At 38.9% G+C, this 18151-nt stretch overlaps 1 protein-coding gene across 4 annotated transcripts in view; it reads right to left on the bottom strand.

Annotated features, from left to right (window-relative positions):
• scaper (S-phase cyclin A-associated protein in the ER) overlaps positions 1–18151 on the bottom strand; it is a 276699-nt gene that overhangs the window by 82098 nt on the left and 176450 nt on the right. For all 4 annotated transcript variants that reach the window (XM_052042536.1, XM_052042537.1, XM_052042538.1 and 1 more), the window contains exon 23: positions 11451–11566. In XM_052042536.1, the coding sequence (XP_051898496.1) occupies positions 11451–11566 (116 nt within the window). The remainder of the gene's footprint in view (positions 1–11450; positions 11567–18151) is intronic.

Consider the following 18151-nt stretch of genomic DNA (forward strand, 5'->3'; position numbering starts at 1 on the left):
ATCTTGTGAAAGAGGAATCACTGGAGCAGCAGAGGGATAGCTGGCATAAGCGCAGAAGATGCCCACCATTGATTTGGACCAACACCAAAAGGAATAAACATGGAAGTCCACAGAATATAGAAGTAAGTCCTGACATTAGTGATGGCATCATGCCAGAAGATCTGCTCCAAGCACAGCCATGAGAGGAATGGTAGATTAGATGAATATCTAGATTCAACTAAAGAACGAAAAAGGGAGAATCACACTGTTGGCAGTAGACTTCCAAGCAGTCCAAGGAAGATAGAAAAGGAAATCTCATTTCTCACATTTTCAGAGGCAGAGTGCTTCCAGAGGGCGGTGATCACAATTCAGTCAGATTTAGCAGAGTATAAATTCTCAATGCAGTAAGGCCATTTTTACTATATAGAATTAATTTAGCAAAAGTAGACAGGAAATATTAAAGTAAATTTGCTCAGTGGCAGGAAGAAAATGGTAATGGTAGGTGAGTTTTTGAGACTGGCTTGTTTTTACTAGGAGGGCTCTTTACAGCTTAGTCCTTGGTCTCTTACTTTTTGTAGCATATATTAATAAATTAGGCCTAATTTATTAATTTAGAAGGAAAGCTTTAGACTGCAAAAGTGAAGGTGTGCTAATCAGCTGGGCAGAAAAGTAGCAAATGAATTTAATCCAGAGAATTTCAAGGTGATGCATCTGGGGAGGTAAATGAAGGAATACACAATAAATTTAAGGATATCAAGAAGTGTTTAAGGGAAAAAGGGGCCTTTAAGTTTATGTGCACATCCTTGAATGTTAAAAATTCATTAGGTAGTTAAAAAGGCACATGGGATGCTAAGGCCTTGAATGAAAGAGCAGTGAGGTTATGTCAGAACTATATCCAGAACTACTTTGCCCGCAACTTGAATAATGCATATAGTTATAGTCACAACATTACATGAAAAATGGGAGTGCATGTGAGAAGGTGCAAGAGAGATTTATGAGGATGTTGCCTGGATGGGAATATTTTCACTATGGCAAATGATTGGATAGATAAAATTGTTTACCCTGGAACAGCAGAGGATGAAGGGAGATTTAAGGTGTATAAAATTATGACTGGTTTAGAGAGAGGCTTAGCAGATAGGTCACAACCAGAGGCAGAGATGTGAAATAATTGGTAATTGGTGGGAGGATAGTTGAGGAAAACTTTGTCACCCCAGGGTCTCAAACTCACTGCCTCAAAGAGTGGTAGGGGCAGAAACTGTCATAACACTTACACAGTCCTTTGTTCTGGACTGGAAAAGCCGTGATCTTTTGGGTTAAGGACCAAGTGCTGGAAGGTATTATTAGGCTGGGTAGTTCTTTGCGACTGGTTGTTTGTAATATATATATAAAAATTACTTGGATGAGAATGTAGGTGGTCTTATTAGCAAGTTTACAGATGAGACAAAAATTGATTGAGTCATAGTGAAGAGGTTGTCTGAGGATACAGCTGAACATAGATCCGCTGGAAAGTTGGGCAGAGTGGTGGCAGATGGAATTTAATCCAGGGAAGCTTGAAGTAATGCACTTTGGGAAGTCAAATTCTGGTTGGACATATAGAGTAAATGGCAGGGACCTTAGGAGTGTTGATGTACTGAGGGACCTTGGTGTGAAAGTCTATAGCTTGCTAAAGGTTGGGCCACAGTTGGATAGGGTAGTGAAGAAGGCACTTGGTATGCTTGCCTTCAGAGGTTGAGGCGTTGAATACAAGAGTTGGGACTTCATGCTACAGCTGTACGAAACATTGGCTAAACCGCATTTGGAGTATCGTGGAGCAAAAAATAAGTAAGTCAGGCAGCATCCGACATTGACATTTCAGGCTGATACCCTGCATCATGTTGACCATCCCTTTGTCTCCACGGAGTTCTTCCAGCAGTGTTTCTTTTTGTTGCATTTGCAGCATCTGCAGTCTCCTGTGTATCCTTGGAGAACTGTGTACAGTTCTGATGGCCACACTATATAGGAAGGATGCGATGGCATTGGAGAGGCTGTGGAAGAGGTTTACCAGGATTTTGCCTGGAATGGAGGGCTGTAGTTACGAGAGATCAGATAAGCTGGGTTTATTCTTGTTGGAGCTTAGGATGCTGAGAGAAGACCATATAGAGGCTTATAAAATTGAGGAGAACAGATGGGATAGATAGGGTCTTTTTCGCAGGGCAGTGTAGGGCAGGGCAGGGTAGGGTAACCTAGAACTAGAGGGCACGGGTTTAAGATGAGAGGGGAGAAATTTAAAGGGGATCTGAGGGGCAAGTTTTTCCACCCAGGAGGTGCCAGAGGAGGTGGTAGAAGCAGATACAAGTACTAAGGTTAAAAGGCATTTGGACAGGTTCTTGGATAGGAAAGGAGCAGAGAGATATGGGCCTAATGCAGACAAATGTTATTAGCATAGATAGGCATCACAGGTGGCATGTACGAAGTGGGCCAAAAGGGCCCACTTCTGTGGACAATTCTATGATTCTAGTGTAAAATGGTTGGTTGATGGTTGGTGCAGAATCAATGGGCCAAAGCTTATTTCCATGATATATGTCTCTATGATTCTAATTAAAAACATTAAACCAAATCAAACTAATTTAAATAAAATAACTTTCACCCCCTAGTCTACTGCCCCATGATGCTCATGACCCAGTCTTGGATCCTGCAGCAGGTCTTGCTTGGTACAGAATCCAAGAAGTAATTCCCCAGTGGAAAGGCTGGGAAATCACAGCTAAGCACAACTGTTTGCAAGTCCAGGACTTCCACACTTGACAGTGAACTTATGATATCCTGGACTTACTGCCTTTTATATGCCTAAAAACACATGGCTCCTAACAGCAAGATCTGGGCCAACATTGAGGTATACAGCTGTTACTATAGCACCTATAAGGTGCAAAAATGCTTCACAGGAATATGATGATTTGATTCCAAGATGCACAAGAAGATAACGCTACAGGTGACCATGAGGTTGATCAGAGACACATGTTAATGTAGGAAAAAGGAGCTGGGCTTTAGGGAGGGAATTTCACAACTTGGGGCTTGCCTAAAGATGGACAATGAACAGAAACTAGGCATACGCAAAATGCCAGAAATGGAATTGCAGAGAGATTTCAAAGGAAATTGTAGAGATGGGGTGAAGGAAAGCCTAATAGTTTCTATATTTGTTTTGTGCGGTTCCAGGAGTATTAATGTTTAACATACTGGTCATGTAAAGTTGTGACGATCACAAAATGAATTTGCTGGATACATGAAGGATGATGGTAAAGCACTACACTGGGTGTGTGAAAACTGTGCAGAAGGATCTGGCTGCAGTCTCACGGCATGAAGCCAATATAAAAGCTGCTACTGATGCAATATTCCAGGAATTAAGCAGCACATCACTTAAGCTGATTAATACAGCCACTTTAAAACATTTAGCATACTATATAATGGGGGGGGGGGGAAGCAAACTCCAGAAGTACTTCCCCATCTATTAGGATTAAGAGTCATGAGGGAGGTTGTCAGCAGCTGCAATTGTAGCTGGAGAAGTACAAAGGCAGTTAAGCAATGTTTCAAACATCATTTACAATTCTCTGCTCGAGTAATGCAACAAAAACAAGTACCTCATTCTATTTTATGATCGTCAACACTTAAAGAAATCAAAGCAGCCAAGCAATTGATGGAACAAGTAGTCTTAATCTGCAGCTGCTTTCTGGAGATAGGAATAGAAAAGTTGACTGGAGCTCATTTTAAGACCAACAGCTCATTTTCTGAGATTTCAGTCTTTCTGATGCCCAAACACTAGACCTAGAATACTGATATTCTGTATTGAAGGAACAATTCTTCTATCCCTCCTTAGCACAAATAGCGAAAGTATTAGCATATCTGGTGACCATCGATATAAATCCCAATGCATTGTTGGAACAGGTAACCTACAGTAAACTAGGTTTACGAGCTTTGAGCTTTATGGTAGGTTCTTTACCTGTACTGAAGTTGGTTATTTCCCAAAGACAAGGAAATGTCTCATTTCACGTAAATAGTGGGGCTGATATAAAAGATCAGTGGTTGGCTTGTGGGGTGGGTGGAGACATGGGGGGAGTTGGTTGGTGGAAATGACACTTGAGAAATATACTATACAGACTATGTGTGAAAACAGTAGTTTGAAGGAATTATATCACTATTTCTCATTATAGAATGACCAGCTGAGGTAGGTAGTGGCAACATGCAGGAATGGTTTTAATCCCCAGCTGGTGTACTATCCCTGGAAACATAGACCTTTGACAACAGTGAACATATTTGATTTCTGGCAGTGCACGAAAGTTTAAAGGATTAAGCTGTTTTGATTCTTCCATGAACATGATCTGAAATACATATTTCTATCAGTTATTTTGATAATTTGTATGTTTCCCACCTGAGCTTACACATTAATTTTCTCAAAGATCAAAGCTGTCTGTTTATTGGAAATACCGTCAAATTTTAAAGAAGTTTAAGGTAATATGCATCAGCTCTGTTCAGTGAATTATCTTACACAGGTAAAGACCAACTAGAGACAAATTTTTATCAGTTACGGAGGCATAGGGCATGTTGACCTTTATGGCAAGAGGGTTGGAGTTCAGAAATTGGGAAGTATTATTACAATTGTACAGGTCTGACGAGGCCACACCTGGAGTACCATGCAATTTAGGTCTCCTTATTTAAGAAAAGATATACTGGCATTAGAAGCAGCCCAAAAGACATTCACTAGGCTAATTCCTGGGATGAAAGGATTGTCCTATCACGAACTGCTAAAGAAATTAGAGCTATATTCTTTGGAGTTTAGAAGAATGAGAGGGTAATCTTATTGAAACATACAAGATTCTTAGGAGATACAACAGGGTAGATGTCGAGATGTTTTTACTACAGGCAGTCCGCAGGTTACAACAGGGTTCTTCTCCTAAGAACTGTTTGTAGGCTAATAGTGTGTGGTTGAGGATCACAGGAAGAGCTGTGATGGGAGAGGAGCAGTCAAGGGAAGAGGGGTCAGCAGCTGGTGTCATTGACTCAGTCAGTGAACAAGTGAGTCTGCTCAATGCTCCCAGCTCCCGACTGCCATGGCTCAGGGTGGGGATCAGCCCAGCAGCATTTCGCTGGTCTCTCAAATGCTCACACGTACATACAGTGTGTCCATAACTCGCGACCCTGGGAGGACCTGTAGTGGCAGAATCTCAAACAAAGGGATTCAGTGATAAGATTAAGGAGTTTACATTTAAAATTGAGATGGACTGGAACTTCTCCTTGCAGGGGGTGGCAAATCTCTGGAACTGGACCCTTAGAGGGTGGTGGAGGTGAAACCATTGAGGCCATTTAAAGAGCAAGTGCATACGTGTTTGAAAGATAATTGTATTGAGGGCTAAGAGGAAGTGACACAGATAAGGCTTGGGGCAGGTTATCCATGATTGTACTGAATGGCAGGGCAGGCCTGAGGAGTTGAGTTACCGACCACTGCTCCTATTTTCTTATGTTCTATTCCTTCCACAAATAAGTTAAATTAATTTTGATAGCAACAAAAATAAACGATTATTCACATCTAATCCAAGGAATCAGTTACTCAGTTCATTTCACAGTCATAAATCTGACTAGCACACTGCCGCGGGACAATGGAGATAAAAACTCTGGAATCCTTCCAAAGAAGATTAGATGTTTATAGGATTCTATGGAAGGACCAGTTTGATAGAACAAACAGCCTTTGTACAATTTGTATCCTGTATTTACATAAATTTCAGTCAGAAGGAAAACTTATTTCAAGGACCTTTGACACAACTGCCAGAAGTGTAAGTTATTGACATTTCTGTCTGTCCCAGATGACAATGGTGTAAACCTTCATACGAGGCTTAGGTCCAGGTGTATCGGAGGAAACTGTTATGTCTATCAAAGAGTTCGGCACTTTTCTCTAGGAAAAGAAAGGCTGAGGTCTGTAAACAGATCAAAGAGATCTTCAGACTATGAAAAGACTTGATAGGGAAGATAAAAAAGTGGTTCTATTGCCAGAAGACCAAAACTAGGAGTCTTGACTATAAGAGAGTAACTGATAAAGTCAGAGAATTCAGGAGAATCTTTGTTACCCAGGTGCTTGCTACCACAAAGGAAAACAGTTAAGAGGAAGCACAAGGTGGAAAGGAATATTTTGCTGATAAATGAGATGGCGAGGTGGGATAGGCTTAGTAGGAATAGGTTTTCTGTGAAATAAATTCTGTATAAAACTACCTGCACCTCCTCCACTCTAACATTTAGCTTCACTACCTGAATGATGAATATTACCAGAATATACTGAATTCCAATTTTTAAACTGAAACTTAAGTTTTGACCACTGTATATAGACCAAATTTTGAAGAAACACAGTGAACAAATTATGAAAACAAACAGCCAACATCAATGGCACAATGCAACTGAAGAAAATTGAAAAAAAAAGTGATGGCCAGTGTGGGTATGGAGCTGCATCTTAGCAAAGTTGTACATTAATTAAATATTAGAATATTAAAAACTGCTGTCTGCATATTTATAATTCTTGTTACACACTTGAATAAATAAAAAAAAGCTATGAAGGTTATTTAGAAGTAAATTTCACTCAGTAATTCTACCAGAACAAGCTGTGTAAGTGATGTAACGGCAAAAGTGCAAGCAGATTACTTGCTTGTGCTTTGTGATCTGCGATGTTGGAACTTAAAAATTAACCTGTTTTCTCACTTTTCCCAGTTCTGATAAAGGGTCTTCAACCTGAAGCATAAACTCTGTTTCTCCATCCAAAGATGCTACCTGACTTACTGAGTTCTATTCCAGTTCATATGGATTCAAGAATATTAATAAAAAGTTTGGGGTCACGGATAAAAGACAATTTTGCTCTTTAAAGCCTCATCAAAATCACTAGTAAGGAACTTCTATGATCTGTAAATTCAAATCATAGAACAGGTATTTGTTTCAGTTTGGATTTTGGCATAAATCTTCCTGTTTAACAAGAACACAGATATTATGACACAAGTGATTTATATGAGATTGTGCCAAGCACTGGTGTGAGAGGTCAAATAAACTTCACAATGGCTTGATATGTAACAGACAGTAATTCCTGTGCTAGCTCAACTTCCACATGTCAATGAAGGGTGACTGGTTATGTTCTACTGTGATATCATTAGCACTAGATACATTTGCACTAAAACTTGGACATGTTGTAAATGTTATAAAATTCATTGTTTCATGAAGCCAGACACCAAAATGTCAAAATCTGCACTTAGGTTGCAAATCAACATAATTAAATAGGGTCGGGATACTCCAAAGGATTTAGCAAAACTTTAGGTCAGCATTGGGTTGGGGTAGGGGAAATTAGCCACGAACAGGGATGAGTTCCAAATTGAAAATGAACTGGGATGGAACAAAGCACAATCGCATTAGTATTTATATCTAATCTGAACTTGCATATAAGCCTGAAGAGACTGTAAATGCTGGAATCTGGAACAACACACAAAGCGCTGGAGGAACTCAACGGATCAGGCAGCATCTGTGGAGGGAAATGGACACTTGACTTTTCAATCCAAGACATCAAGTGTCCATTTCCCTCCACAGATGCTTCGCGACCCACTGAGTTCCTCCAGTGCTTTGTGTGTTGTTCCATATAAGCTTTGTCACTTTAAATGTAACAGTTTGATCCCATTATTTATTTCAAGCAACCTAATCAGAAATCAATAATTTTGACAAAATCCATAAGAATCTTTCCCTTCATTCTCCACCAGTGCTTGCTTCTGATAAACACGAGGTACAGGATTAATGTCAGTTCAAGGGAAATCAATATTAATTATGACAGAGACTGAGAATGATTTCTGGTGTTTTCTCCAGTATTCTAATGTTTTGATGGAGCTGAACGCCACTTAACTCTGCACACTCAAAGCTGAAACCTTTTAATTCAATTTACATGGCAATTGAATGTAGTGACTTCAGGCTAGGCAGCAAGGATAATCTGCATGTAACAAAGTTCCCCCTGACAACTGCTGCACACATATCAAGAGGGATGCAATGAGATATATGCATTTGCAATACAACAAGTTGTTTTATTGGAAATAGTTGTTCAAGTTTCCATGATAAGCAGATAGTCAAGTTGATTATTTGGCAAAATGCAATACACTAGCCTGGCTACTTTTAGGGTCTGAGGGAAAATTGAGATCTTCCTAACTGTTGTTGACTTAACAGAAATACACATTCTAAAACCAAAGAGCTGTACAACATTTATATCTAGGTTCAGAGGCCTCATAGTTATGAAGAATTATGCAGGACGAGTCCTGATCAACTATTTCATCATCAATTCAAACAATATCATATTCTTGGGAAACCCTTAATTTTTTTTTATAACTGTACCTTCATTACCAGATGCAGTGAAAGAAAATTAAATGAATGCATATTTATTTAGCTTGTTTATAGTTTGCGTTAAGTATTGAAACGGTTAAACAGTTCAACAGCTCGCTGCAAAATCTTAGCAAAAACAACTGGTTTTGACTCGATGCCTTCTGAAATTCAGAAAAAATCTATTCATTCAATCTTTCACCAACAGAACACAGCAAACCCTTTGAAGTGTAGAATCACAACGTATGAAGGTAACCTTGCCAGGCAATCAAACTTCAGGGAGATTTTGTACCTACCAATTATATAAAATAAACTATTGTGTGTCAGTCAGTGAAGTTGAAGATTTTGCTGCAAGTAAAATTTTTTACGATTGATGACAAAGTGCAGCTGTAATGGCAAAGCTCCACGGTCGGCTAATCTCCTTCTCTCACACATATGCAGTTTGCCATATTGTCTGAACAAAGCTCCTAAGGACTGGAGTCTACAAAGGATGGAATGAGACATAGATTGGAAGTAGGCAAGAATTTTGTTACATTAATTCCTATGTTAGAAGGGAAATAACAAACCAAATACAGTTCATGCACAGTTCCTGTTTAAATGTAAAGAGGGTGGTCCCTGCATGGAACTAAGATTTTAAAATTGAAACCTGAACAAGTTTGCCACTAAAGGGAAGGTGGAAACACTGAAGTACAAAATAAAAGTGAAAAATGCTATGAAAACACACTAACTTTTATAATTTCCAAAGGCAGATGGGACTACTGTATCATAGGCCCAATGGAATGAGGGCATATGGAACTGCAAAGTCAGTGCCATGAAAAATCCATTTGTGGACTTGGCAGAACTGTCTCCTAGTTGTTTTAGAGAGGGCAACAGTATGCATCTCCTTGCCTCATGGATTATTCCAATCAAAATTGAATAAAGATGTTTCTTCTGATATCTCTTGGAGATGATAAAAAAAATAAAAGTCAGATTAGTTTATGATTAGAAGCAAACTGATGTTATAAATGATTAAACATGATGGAACGATGTGTCTACTGATCTTCCCTTGCAGCCATTGGGAATTTATGCCCTTAATGGCTCAGCCAAGGTCAAGAACTCACTACGGAATGGTGGATGTCTGCCTGAATCCCATCAATCTGGCAGAGTATTACGATTATGAACTAACTTAAATCCCAAACTTTTTATTTTATTTAAAACTACTTGAAAAATTTTTATTCTGTTTAAAATGTTAATGTTGCTGTAATAGAAACAACTTGCATTTATACAACATTTTTAATAGAATAAAACAACTGAACATGATTCAGAGGCACACCGGTAAAGAAAATTTGATTCCAAGCCATATAAAGAAATAGTGGTTAGAGGTTATCAAAAGCTTGGTCAGAGTGGTAGTACTTAAGGAGTGATTTCAATGGAAGAATAACTTAGTGATGTTTAGGGGTTTAAGGAGGAATTCCAGAGCCAAGGCAACTGAAGGTAGTGACGGTCACTAATGAGGTAGCAAAGGGAATCAAGGATTCACAAGAGGATTGAATTGGTGAGGCACAGAGATCTCGTGGGAATGTTGGGCTGGACAAAATTACTGCACATGGGAATGTCCAGGTCTTGAACAAAAGGACGAAAATTGTAACAGATATTAACTTGATGGTGTAACCAAGTGTGTGGGGGTAGGGTGGGTATAGGTATAAAACAATGAGTTGAACATTAGTTTACACTGATACACGTTGGATACAAATGATACCAGAGCCTCATCTCATGGTGACATAGAATTTCAGTACTACAACTGTACCACAGAACTGCAAGTTTCCTCCAGCTACTTTTCACATGTCAAGTTCTGAATGACAATGGCTCAAAGCCGCAGTATTAAATGGCATGTATGCATATCCTATGGGGAAAAGAGCAAAAAAAAAACACATTTTTCACGGAACCTGGTCAAAATTTGGAGTGGGAAGCTAACTGAGCAATGAAACGTTAGGGCAAGAAAATATAAATAATACAGTAAACGGCAGTGGGTTATTACACTGACATTTCACTTTCAGCGCAGGAAGCAATCCAAGACCAAAACAATGAAAGCCTCCTCATTTGTCTCTAAAATAGTATATTATTATTGAGCTTAGAGCATTTCAAAGTGCTTCATATTTAATACATTACATGTTCAGATGGAGTTACTGTTATGTAAACAAACTGTGTTCAAAACAAACAGATTCACAAAGGTACAGTGTTCAGGAGAATGTGGTAACTCCTCACTTTTGTTAGGGTAAGGTGTTGTGCTTCTTCATGTCCATTGTTAAAGGTAGAATAAGCCTCGGTTTATGTCTCATCCACAGCAGATACTTCGAACAGTACAGCACAGGAACAGTCGTTTTGGCCATAGATGTCTGTACCGACTGTGTTGTCAATTTAAACTAATCCCATCTGCCTGAACATGGTCTATATCCCTCCATCCCACACCTGTTCATGCACCTGTCTAAATGCCGCCTAAATATTGCTATTATATCTGTTTATACCACTTCCCCTGGCAACATGTTCCAGGCACCTCTGTGTTTAAAAAAAAAGGCTTCCAAATCTCCTTTAAACTCTTCCCCTCTCACCTTAAATCTATGCCCTTTAGTATTTGACATTTCCACCCTGGGAAAAGGACCCTGACTATCTACCCTCCCTGTGCCTCTCATAATTTTATATATTTCTATCAGGTGACCCTTCAGCTTCTGATGCTCCAGAGAAAACAATAACGTTTGTCCAACCTCTCCTTATAGCTAATACTCTCTAATCCAGGCAACATACCGGTGAACCTCTTTTGCATCCCGTCTGAAGACTCTATATCCTTCTTCTAATGCAGTGACCAAAACTGCACAAGACACTCCAGATGTGGCCTAACCAAAGTTTTATATGGCTGCAACATGACTTTCCAACTTTTATACTCAATGCCCAAACCTATATAGGCAAGTATGCCGTACACCCTCTTTACTACCCTATCTACTTGTGTTGCCATTTTCAGGGAGGTATGGACTTGTACCCCAAGATACTTTCTGTACCTGTTTCCTTGCATCTAGAGAAAGATAAGCAATGTAGAACTACTCATTCTTAAAAATAATCAAATAGCTTTGGAAGACAATACTAACTTGACTGGAATCCGTGGAGCAATATTAGGACTGGAAACGGCGCTCACAACATGAAGGATCTGCTCAAGGGCAGTAAGACCTCCTCCCACCTGGAATCCAATCTGATCTGCATTATTCTGTAAGAAAAGAAGAAGAAAAAGTCAGAAACTCTCAGTAGTCACACACCCAACATCACTCAGACAAACCCTCCTCTTACACATTCCTATGGACAATGATCTACAGGAAAATTGGAAGTCCTGCTGGAAATAGACATAACTTAAGTTATTCAAAAAAGAGAATGAGACCACTTGACCAGCCATATTGAACTTAATTAACAATAAGTTGTGCAAAGAGAAGACTACATATATGTGCATTAAAAACAGCCATAAAATCATCAGTTGCTTGAGACACAATAGATTACTATTTCTGCCTTTGTATCACTGCAAAATGTTCTGTAATCTAGTACAGTGCCTCTGTTCTCAGTAAGCTGAAAATTTATTGCGAATTTTTTTCTTACTGTTTCTGAATGTGGACAGTCAAACTGAAAAACAGGAACATGGGCTCAGCCTCAAATTAATACCAAATTCCTTTTGCCATACAAGTTTTTTTTACAAGATGAAAAGTATTTATGTTCTTTATTTATTGTTTTCCGTCATTATAACATTCAGTGCTATAATTTTAGGAACTTCCATCATTGTTCCTGTACAATGAGAGACAAGAAACATTTAGCTGTTACCAGGTACTAAGGAAACTCAATACTCAGAAATTTGATTTTTAAAGCCACGATAATTTATTACCAGGATCTATACAAGAATTAAGTTACTTTTATCCCTGCAAATACAGCGCACATAGCATTCAATTAAGGCAACAGAGACGTTATAGAAGAATGTAAATAAAATCTTTGGATCTTGGACTGATGAGCAAAGATATCATCTGGTTTAGCACTTCGTTCCTGCTCTGTGTGGAGCTATCTGATTGAGGGGACTAACATCTTTTGTTTACTTCACAGGATGTGGCTGCTGTGAAGGCTTGTATTTATTGTACATCCCCAATTTTTTTCCCCATTTAGCAGGGCGTTTAAGAGTCATCACCTTTGATGGTGGTGAGTCACAAGTCATATATGGACTAGAACAGGTAGGGACGTCAGATTTCCTGCCCTGAAAACCTTTAGTGAACCACAGCAGTTCTTCTGACAATCCAGTAGCTCCCTGCTTACAATTACAATATTAGCTATCTTGCTCATATTTATTTCATTACTTGAATTTAAACTCCTTTGCTGCTGTGCTGGGCTTCGTACTGCTGCCTCCATGATCAATCGTCTCAGTAACTTAATCACCATTCTTCCATTTCCAGTGGCCTCCTCAACGTGAAGAGGAATAAAAGTCAGCCAGGTTTCATACTTGCAATTGCTATTCACAACTATGTGTGGAATGAGAATATCACTGTGTTAATGTTGTCAAATAAGCGAGACCAACTAATATTAATGAGGGCTGATGACACCTGAGGAACTTGACCCAAGCTGGAGTCAAAAGAATAAAAATTGTAGAACTGACTTATGGTAACTATATACTCTTGCTCTGGCCCTTATTTCTCTCAGTCTAGCAGAAGAATTTTCAAAAGATGACACTGAAACCTGTAGTGTTTTCATTGTCTATAACCATTCATACTAGTGCTAATTTGCATTTAAAATTGGCTGAGATTCCACCAGCTTCATCTTCCTGGGGAGAATGTTTAAAAGCTCACTGGTAGTGGTAGCAATTTTGCAGCTCATTTATATATAAAAAAAAGTGCCTCTTGCAGATTATCATCCTCAAAACAAGACTCATCCTAAAGCAACAATAGCAGGATCTAGCCCTGCCCAGCCAGCTGCTCTGCTGGTTGCTCTTGCTCTCTTGGGATGGCTGGTCACCAGCTGCCACATGTCTGGGTATATAAGACCGACAATATGTGCAAACTTTATGATAGGAGTGAGACAAGGCAGGTATAGGAAACAGAGAAGTCAATATAAATAAAACACAGAGACAGGCCATTCAGCCCAACAAATCGTCATCAGCCTTCTTTTCTCACAAGCATCCAGTTCTAATCACTTATCCACCTTTTCACACATTTATTCTTTTTTGCACCTATCCAATCTCATCCAAACTGGTACTCTAACTCAACTACCATAGAATTAAATTCCATGGTCTCACAATTCTCTGCATGAAGTAGTTTTTCCTGCTTTGTACTCTATCTCTTGCATTTAATCTTCTACCTATGACTTCTCATGCTTGGACACTCAAACACTTGAAGCAATTTTAAGATGCATTCATATTGTGCAGAAGCAGCTGATGACACTTGTCCAGTTCTCCCAAGGGCCAATTTATTTCCAGCCGGAGACAGCAAAGGCCTACTTCCTGGTGGGTATTACCATGGGAATCATTGACAATTTTTGGTTGCAGCTAATGGAAATTGGCAGAGTGGGAGCAGCAAAAAAAAAGGAAAATGGTACCAAGGTACAATTCCCCACAAATGGCAACAGTAAAATGTAATAAAAGCACTAACCCTATTTTGGACTGGACAGAACGATTTTTGATTATTTTTTGTTTTATAACATGGATGCATTTAGGATTATGATTACGCAGATTCTTTGCTAACAAAGCAAATTTACTTTTGATTGAGCTGGTCGGCTCATTCCTGATGCTCAGCTGCAACCTAATTCTATTTTTACAGCAGTCTCCATATTGCATTTAGGAATATATCCAACCAGGAGAGAGAGTGCAGAGTGTTGAACTGATGATGAATACCTTACCGGAAGCAAATTTCAATTACAAAAAGAAAGGTTGGTAAATAATTTTATAGAGAAAAAGATTTCAACCTTTAGACAAAATTAGTCTTTAATGGGATGCTGTTAAATCCTGTAAGTACTGAAAAGGCTAATATAATATTTGAGAAAGGTGATTTAACAGATGCACACATTTGAATGAAAACAGAAAATGCTGAAAACACTCAACAGATTTGTGGAAAGAGAAACAGTTAACACTTCAACATCTTCTTACAGACGCTGCCTAACCTATTGGGTGTTTTGAGCATTTTCTGTTTTTATTACAGATTTCCAGCATCTGCAGTATTTTGATTTTCATTTACTCTACATTGGAAAGTGCTGCCTGAAAGGTGGTGGTGGTAGATTTGGGAATCTCTCTCAAAAGGGAATCATGCAAACAATTGATGGGAGGCCATTTTACATGACTATGGGGAAAGAGCAGGGGAATATAACTAATCAATTAACCAGTGCAGACACAATGGGCCAAACAGCTATCCTCTGTGCAGTTTATGGCACTATGTCCATCTCCAGTTCAGAGATGATCTTTATTAACATTAATCTGGTTTAGAAGTTTCCACATTACAGTCAACATGACGTCAAAGCAGCACTCAGCTTCCTCCTCAAATGCTTATATAGACCTCACCAGAAATGCTTAGACTACACAGTTTAAAAACAAAATAAAATTGTCTCCATAAAAAGTGTAAAGTAACTGAATTTAGATTGTATTAAAAATGGATTTTGGACTTCACTCAAGGTTATAATTTTAAATTGTTCTTTGGTTTATTTACTCCTTGACTGTTTACATTTTTCCACCTATATTCCACCTTTCAAAACTGACCTGCTCTTTCATGAGCATCTGAATTATGTAAAGTTGTAACATCCTTTTGACCAACCTACTGGTACCATAGTAATTTACAGTGTACATAAAACACGTTGCTTTCAAGGGGAGAAGTGTTTTTATTAACTAATTTGAGGAAATATAAAGGTAGAGAAATATTGTATATTGAGTATCAATGATATAAACTTGACACTACAAGTTTACTTTCTTCCCTCTATAATCCAATCCTGAGATGATATTGTCATCCTATTAACTATATTAACAATATAAATACAGAGCAATTGGAAATGTACTATTCTCCTTTGTTGCGAGGCACAAGAATTTTGAACTCAGTGTTGGAAAGCAAATGCAAGTATAACAGTGATATCAAGTCAGCAATAACAGTGCTGACAAGGAGAGCAAAGCCTGGCTAGGGCAAGCTACACGTGACAAAGATTTGGATAAGATGGACTTTATGGAGGATGAAGCCAGGAAGAAATAGGGATACCACGTGCTCCCAAGATTGCCCTGCTTTTCCACTGTCTTCAATATATTTGAGAATTAGACTACACATAGCAAGCGCCTTAAGTAATAAAACAAATGCCAACTCTGCAAAATCCTCCAAATCCACTGGTGGGACAAGTGAACCAACGTTATTACTTCAGTGCTTTAACTTGGCTGCTGTATGTAGTCCAATTCTCAAGTATATTGAAGCCAGTGGAAAAAGCAAGGCTGCTCTGGGAATGCATGCTCAAGTTCTAAAACACCTATTTCTTCTTGGCTCCATCCTCCATAAATTCCAACTTATCCAAATCTTTATCGTATGTAGTTTGTCCGAGCCCAGCTTTGCTCTTCTTGTCAGCACTGTTATCACTGACTTACATACTTGCATTTCCCATGCCAATATGCCCAGCATTGAGGCCCTAATTTCATTCAGTATGCTATATTGGGAAGGTCATGTGGTTGACATGCCTGATGCTGGACTTCTAAAACAAACATTCAATTCCAAGCTTTATCACGGGAAAATATTAGTAGGTGGACAGAGGAAAGTAAAAAAAAGTAACAGAAACTAATGAGATAACAAGGAACAATCATACCTACAATAGCTACTATAACTTTATCTGTTGATCTGGTCCATTTTAGAATTAAAAAATTATTCTCCCCAGTCAAAATTTAAAAATATTTTCAAGATCTTGTGTTTAGCCAGTGCTTCATACAGGATGTTTCAAAGCACCAAATTCAGCTCCAATTTCTGCAATGCAAGATCCCACATTGGTTGAAGGATAAATATTGGTCAGGATATTGGTAGTGTTTCCTTATTTTCCTTGTAAAATGTAAGAAGGTCTTTTATGTCCCCTTAGATGATGAATGGAGCATCAGTTTAACGTCTCCAAGTGACAGCATGGTGCTAATGTAATACCAGCTTGTCAGCCTTGAATTCAAGCTCAAGTTTCTGGGAAGGTTCTTGAATCTTTGGCTACTGACTTTGAAACAATGGTTCTAATATTGTGCTGTGGCTGACTAAAGACCCAATGTAGGTGGCAAAATAAAAAAGTCCTCACTGAGCCAACGCAAGGTAAAGGAAGATGAACCATAGCTCTCATCGTTTCTTGGTAGTGGAGACAGAAGAGGCTGCAGATGCTGGAATCTGGAGGAACAAACAATCTGCTGGAGGAACTCCTCAGGTCGAGCAAATCTGTGAATCTGTTTCAGGTCAAAACCCTGCATTAGGATTGAGAATGGGGTGGGCAGGGCGGGGGAGGGGTGAGGGAGGGAGTTTGCCAATATGACAGTGTCCAGCTTTAGAAAGGAAGCATTAAAAAAAATTAAGCTGGCACTTTCTCAAGCCCACTTTTAATATTTAGTTACTAATACATTTTGAACTGTAAAAAGCTAAGGGGAACAAGAATCAAAACAAGCACAGCTGCTAACTAGAAAAGTTGTAATAATGAGGTTGCCCCTCTTTCCAACTTTCAAATAATTCACCATTGTTGTCCCAAGTGAGGCAGGCTATGACAGTGTATTGCAAAACAACCTCAGATTCCCCTCCTCCAATACCACCCTGACAACTGACTTAATGGGATTACAGACTCTGCTTCAATAACACATCTCAACTGCAGGCCAGCAAAAATGACACCCTCAACCTGAATTATACAGCCAGGGAATCATATCCAATTATTAGCTAAAGTAACTATTACACAATCCAATCAAAGGGAAAACAGCTGTTAATCTTCAGTAGGTCGCTGCATATTAGTGGCTCACATAGACAGACTGCCTTTGTCCTGGCTTCCACTTACAGACTGTAATTATGTCCTAGTGAGCTGTTGGGTGGGGACAGCCAGCCCCCTCAGACCCAGGCAGCAGATGGGGAACAATCAGTTCAATGTTCATCATGATATTTATTAGGATAGTGCATAGCATCTCTGACACTTTTGCAGTTACTATTTATGGTATTAATTGGTATGGTAGATAGAATTGTCTGTGAGGATGTTAAGATTTAAAAAAAAGATTTTATTCCTACTAAAACTATGATAATTAAAAACAATTGTATAGCTACTTATTGTTAACTTTCAATTGTTGGGTAGTGAAATTGGAAATATTTGGAGGATTTAACTGTGGAAGGTCTCCCACTAGCAGGTTTTTTTTATTCATTTCAAGATGGGGGCATTGATGACCAGGCCAACGTTCAATGACCATCCCTAACTGCCCTTAAGGCAGCGCTAATGAGTACTTTACTGAAACATTGCAGTCGTTCTGGTGAAGATACTTCCACAATGTTGTTAGGAAGGGAGATCAAGCATTTAGACCTAGCAACAATAACAGATAATAAAAGACAAGGCAGAAAGATGTATGACTTCAAGGGGAACCTGCAGGTAAAGGCACTCCCATACGTCTGCTGTACTTGTCACACTTGTTGGCAGAAGTCACGGGTTTAATCAGGCAGTACAACTTAAAGAGCAACCAGCAGTGTAACTCAAGCCTCCTGACGGGGCAATGTACTGGAAGCAATCTGAAAATGGGATCAATCTGCCAAAAACATCATCCTAAAATTTGTCACTATTTTATCAGTGTAACTTTATGCTAGTAGTATGGTGTAAATTTATA

Source organism: Pristis pectinata, chromosome 32 (assembly GCF_009764475.1).
Source record: "Pristis pectinata isolate sPriPec2 chromosome 32, sPriPec2.1.pri, whole genome shotgun sequence".
In the NCBI taxonomy this organism is placed as follows: Eukaryota; Metazoa; Chordata; class Chondrichthyes; order Rhinopristiformes; family Pristidae; genus Pristis; species Pristis pectinata.